At 39.1% G+C, this 6,000-nt stretch overlaps 1 protein-coding gene across 1 annotated transcript in view; it reads right to left on the bottom strand.

Annotated features, from left to right (window-relative positions):
- Positions 1–2,302: 2,302 nt before the first annotated feature.
- LOC121632988 (Na(+)/H(+) exchange regulatory cofactor NHE-RF2) overlaps positions 2,303–6,000 on the bottom strand; it is a 29,423-nt gene continuing 25,725 nt past the window's right edge. Inside the window, exons 4-6 of the mRNA XM_041974834.1 lie at positions 4,860–5,013; positions 4,544–4,662; positions 2,303–4,434 (exon numbers count right to left, since the gene is read on the bottom strand). Of these exons, the coding sequence (XP_041830768.1) occupies positions 4,270–4,434; positions 4,544–4,662; positions 4,860–5,013 (438 nt within the window). The 3' untranslated portion in view covers positions 2,303–4,269. The remainder of the gene's footprint in view (positions 4,435–4,543; positions 4,663–4,859; positions 5,014–6,000) is intronic.

Here is a 6,000-nt window from a genome sequence, read left to right as displayed (position 1 = left end):
ATGAAAACATAAATTGAAGTCCAGAAGGTTTTAGAAGAACATAAAACCTAGGGTACAAGACAAGCAATCATCTATCATCAGTAGGAAGTAGAAATGCATGCATTGGCTGAGACAGGGTAAACAGAAAGTGCCCACCTGTGGCTCTATTCTCTGCTTCTGTTCTCTTGCTTTTACTGCTCTGAAATTGCAGACTGCTTTGAACTGTGTCTATCCTTTGATGTGTTGGCGTCACTACTCGGCCCTGCCACAACCTCCAGGGAGCATGATAATGTGGCCACGTGTGAGTTTGCATTTTGACAAAACTCAGGCAGGGCACTGGATGTACACACACAGCCTCACGCTAAGGTTTGCTCCACTTCCCAGATGCCTAATTCTGGTGGAATGCTTCCTAGTGAGCTGCCAGTTTACTTTCTCTTTTTTATGTTTGCATATTTATCCTTGAATTAAATGAAAGCACTAAAATGTAATTAAAATCTTCAATCTGAATGAGCTACTGATTATGGACATATTTGAAAAAGTAATTATTAAAAGTTAAACTTCATAGTGTTTTTCTAAATATTATTCTTCTTATTTTAGTGATTATCTTTTGTAACTCCAGACGATTACAAAAAAGTATATGTGCTTTACAGAACATTAAGTAAATGTCTTTTAACATCAAGTTTTTCACCTCGTTAACATGTCAAAGAGATGTTTATATGTGTTACAGAACACATACCATGAACACAATTATTCACCAATGCTATGGCCAAAGATTTCTGGTCTGAGTCTGCAAGCACACTTCTAGATCAGATGTATATTCCACATAGAACATTGGATGAACCCATCCTGACTACTAAGGATGGGTTGTGTTGTGTGAAACTGATGATGATATTACAAATTGCAGCAAACTAGGAAAGAGGCTGAAGCAGTGGCTAACATTCAGAGCTGCCAGAGCAGTGAAAACACAAATGCACTAAACAGCAGATGATTCATGCAAATAGAAGAATCAGAGTGGTAAATTACCACTGTAATGCACTGTTTCCCAGACAGTTAGGAAAGCAAGCAGTTGTCAGACTACCCCACCCTAGCGGCTGATGCTTGTGTATACGAATTCCCTAATTGAGCCGACATATAAACAGTTGCCCTTTAGGCACAGGCCCTCTGCTAGAGACTCTGGAAGTCTCAGTGTTGTCCCTAGGTCTGTTATCTTATGAACAGAGATGTCTAGTGATTTTCCTGGGATCTATTGGAGCCAAGTATAGAGACCCAATTGCAAAGTCCCACTGGCACATCTGTTGCTTTCATTTTTGTCTACTTTTTGTCCACTTCCTTTGGTCCAGTTTCTCTTTTCTCAACCCTTGTTATTTTGCACGCTTCTCACCTTGTTTCTTATTGATTTTGTTCAACAACTTGTTACTACTTCTTTTTTTCTGCAGTTTATAGACCACCAAAATCTCTGATTGGTCAGCTGTCATTTGTTCTTCAGCTTAAATATGGAAGTCTGAAAGATTTAATTTGAATATTTAGATGATATAAATGTACAGTATATACTTAATGCTTGTATCAAGCACAAGTATAGAAAAAAAACAAAAAAAAAAAAACAAAAAAACTTCTGTAAACTTCTGTCTGGTAAGTATCTTCCTGAATGAGAACCACTGGATTTAAGTTCCCTGAAGCCAAAAATGAAATATTCCTCAAACAATGAGTCTCCAAACTAATAGAAATCTGTTATATGTATAATATATAACACAAAACAGACATATTTGGTCATTAAGGTGGACTTTGGCTTTTAAACTTTAAGCATTTTTTGGAAATGAAACATTCAAATGATCACATGAGCAGAAAAATAAAAGTTAAAACAACATATCATTTTCTGGCCCAGTGTCTAAGACTAAACACACATTTTCTAGAAAACATTAAATTAAATCATCTCAATGCTGACAATGGGGACCCACATAAAAGAACAGACAACTCATCTCCCTCCAACCCACTCCATACACTCTCATATGCATACAGAGACACTTCTGACCCCTGTTTAACCTTTGTGTGTCCTGAAAGCTCACAGCAGCTGGCTGGTAGAGAATTCTGAGAACAGGCTGAAACTGAAACTGTACGCCAACAGAATCCTCAACAAGAGGGGGCTGAAGGGGAAAGAGAGGAAACAGGAGCAAAGGAGGGATACTGTAACAAAAAGACCAATAAAGAGAAGGAAAGGAGGGCTAAGTAAGTCATAACAAAGCGCTGCAGTCCATTTGTGAGAGAACCGTGATGGAAAAACAGAAAACACGGGAACCAGCGAAAGTGTGAAAGATGAAGACAAAACTGCAATTGTCACACTTTATTGAAAAATGCAACCTGCAACATATACTATTTGATTTTACTGTATATACATCAGCAACAGTGACAGAGATTGCTTTGCTGTGACTGTGGGAGCATGCAGAGCGAACTCTGCTGCACAGACTGATGTTCACATATGAATGAAGGGTGGAAAACTGAGTGTGTGAATGAGTACAAAAAAAACAAAAAAAGACTACACATAACTCTGATCCACTTACTGTAATGCACTACATTAACATTGCTTGGATTACTGCATGTATACCTTCCTCAACACACAAACTTGTGTGAGCATGTGTATGACAGCTGTTCCTGTGTGCATAATAATCCCCAGTAATCTCCATGGCTCCCACAGTCTCTTTCACAAGATCCTCCAGAGCATCTCTGACCTCACTGTGAGCTTCTCCGACACTCTCTTCACCCCAAAACCTGCCGAAAACTCTGCTCACATTTTAGCCGATTCAATACCTAAACCCCCTTTGGGCTTTTGCCCTCCAATATCCTTTAAGCACAGATCCCGGCCTTTGTTTATTGAAAAGAACGGTTCAACATTATAGTATAAGCAAACTTTCTTCAGGAGTTACACTACCTTCTTCCAAGACAGCTTTACCACTGATGAAACTCATTTATCCTTTTTTTTTTCTCTTCTCATTCCACAAAGAAAGACTGTGCATTTCCTCGACTATCATATTCTGAGAAATTCCCTTAAAATCCTCATATTTCTTTCTATAAAAGAGAGAGAATACTTAATACTGACTTATTAACATAGGGTACTTGGCCTGCAATTACATTTTCCATCCACATGTTTTTACGCAGTCATAACAAACTTTCACTTTTGACAACTTGCGTTTAAATCAAACATTTTAAATAGCGACCACATAAAGCTTAATTCACATCCCTTTTAAATCACAGCCTCTGTTTGAGCCTTTCCTGATCTACCACTGGGAATATACTGAAACTTCAATGTGCCTTGGGTTTCTTGGACGTTATGAGTTGATGAATGACCTTTGGATCAACTTTTAATTTGTTTAACTAGCAGAAAGCCTCTCTATTTGTGATGTAGCTATGCCCCCTGCTGTACACAACATGCCTGCAAATGCATCCACCGACAGACTTGACTTCCTTTCATATGCCTGCACTCCTTTAATGTTAACAGTGCCTCCCTTTATTATCCATGTGGGAATTAGATTTTCTTTTTAACTAGTAGTGTTAAATAAGTGAGACATTCTTTTTGAGCATAAGCGGTGATCTGAGGTGGTTCAGCTTCTGCATATGGGCTTACACTGATGATGAGTTCATTAATTAATGGGAAGATACAAATACATGTAGGACACACAAGACAAAAGCATCCTTTGCCAAAAAAAGGAATGCATTGGATGAAGGTGGAAGATTTTGACCCTTTCACAGTGATCTTCTGCCAGCTTTGGGTATCTTCTGACCGATGGTTAAAAACTCCCAGAATATCCACAATCGTTGACGTCACAGTGTCCATAAACCTCTTCAAAAGGCAGTCCATCCTCATGGGATAGTCTTTATTTATAGCTGTTAATAGCTTTTAAATATAAAAATAGCTGTTGTAATGAGTCTCTAAACGAGAAGGGGGAAATGGGATTAATAAAGTAAAGAAAAAATGTTGAGGAACAGGGAAAATTTGCATTAGTCATGTCAGAAATGTCTCATCTGATAGCAGTCCATGTGTAAAGGTTTTCAAGATGATCTTTCTTCTGAGCACTGTGATTTGATCAAAATAAACACAGTTTTGCAGTTATTCAGCACTTTCATTGTGTCAATGGAAGAGTACAAGTCAAATAGGTTTTGATGTGGCTTCAAAATGTCACATTTATTCCAGTAATTTATGATTATCTGCTGTATTTGTCGTCTTGGTTCTCTGTGGCAACTTGAGGCTGCAGAGAGCTCCGTCCTTTGGTCTTTGTAATGTTGTTGAAGAGGAATGTTTTAGAAATTACTGAACAGCTCGTATTTCTTCATCCAGTCCATCTGTGGCGCTTTCTTCTTTTCCTTGGCATGGACCTTTATCTTTTCCTCTGCTGCCGTAGCGCTCAGTGTCAGGCCCATCAGAGCGAACGGGTCCAAGAGCCGGCCGCCTTCGTCATCCGCCAGCTAGACAGGAGATATTATTGGAAGTAGAAAGACAGGAAGATTAAAGCATTGAGGGTCTGGACTTTCATCTTGAGAACAAGAGAACAAACTCATGAATGCTCACGCCCACCTGCGTGCTGTTGCCCTGGCTGCTGATGTCAGAGCGTGTGGACCTGATAGACTGCGTGGTGGAGCTGCCATTGATCTGAGGGCTGGGGGAACCATTGGATATGGATGGACCGTCATAATCTGTGAAAACAAGCAATTCACATGGAGGGGAGCACAAAATAATTTATGCCCTTTAGTTTGTCTTACACACGTTTTGGGTTTACAGCATTTTTTTACAGGTCCTATCAATAAATATTGCCAGAAAATATTCTAGAAAACTATGGAACTTTACAAAAAAATGTTACCAGTTATTTTGATTATGCATTGTGCAGTCCCACCTTTGACGTGGCTGAATGTGGGGACCACTCCCATCCTTTTGAAGTGTTCATCTGTATCTGGATCCACCACCAATAGCCAGGTTTCAGCTCCCCCTTTCTTTATGAAGGCCACTACCTCTGCATGCCGCATGCCCTCTATGTTCACACCATTCACCTAAAGGGTAAAGGGAAAAGTATTTTTTATTTTAATGTAAAAAAAAAAAATGGACATGTTTTTTCTAACCAACAAACTGGGCAGTACTTAAAGGATTGTCCTATGGTTTCATGTGCCTTTAGGATACAATATCTAATGCAATTCACAATCCTCCCTCTCATCTATAAAACATAAAAGAATCAGACCCCAAAATATATCAGTTAACCCTTTGTTCTCCTGCTAGACCTCTAAGGTTCTTTAAATGTGTTTTTGAGTCAGACTTGACTGTTCTGGGTTCTAGTTTGCATTGTTTAGCTATGTTTCTAGCTTTTTAATGTTGTAACCTTATCCTTGGGAATGCATTATCTATTCAGTATGAAATTATAAGGAAAATGTCAAAATACAAAAAGCCTGTAACCTTGTCAATAAATATTCAAAAGACTGAATATAAGGCCAAACAAAGTAACAAAATGGACTTCACAGGTTTTCATGTCAAAGTGCCTGTGTTGCCTCATTCATCCAACAGGGGGAGCCATGCAACCACAAACTACTCAGCTCCACATACTTATCAAGGTCCTGCAACAGTTTACACAATTTTTACTGAAACTCCTGCTTTAGATAACAGATTTTTGCAGCATCATGTGATGAGACTGTGTGTGCAGCTGTTTTTTCTGCCTTAAGTCACAATGTGAAATGCTCACAGTCACAAAATTACAACCTCCCCTTCACCTTTGCATTTAACAGCTGGTTGGGCACAATTAGTTATTGTCTGGTCTTATCTAAAAGCTTCTTTTCAACAACTGTGTCTAGACCTTGACTTCTCGGCAGGTAGCGTTGCACCACGCCAAGTTAGCTTTGGTACACAATCAATAATTGATGGCTGTCCTGGGCTCTGGCTATAGTGCAGGTTTCAGGTGTCAGTGTGCAGAGAGGGAATTTGTTTAAAATTCACTGCTTATGATAAGATAGAGTGCAGTGAGTAGAGAAGAGAAGACGAGAAAATGGGTA

This window comes from Melanotaenia boesemani, chromosome 2 (assembly GCF_017639745.1).
Source record: "Melanotaenia boesemani isolate fMelBoe1 chromosome 2, fMelBoe1.pri, whole genome shotgun sequence".
Taxonomy (NCBI): domain Eukaryota; kingdom Metazoa; phylum Chordata; class Actinopteri; order Atheriniformes; family Melanotaeniidae; genus Melanotaenia; species Melanotaenia boesemani.
The sequence above is the reverse complement of the archived record's forward strand: the minus strand, read 5'-3'. Positions and strand labels throughout refer to the sequence as shown.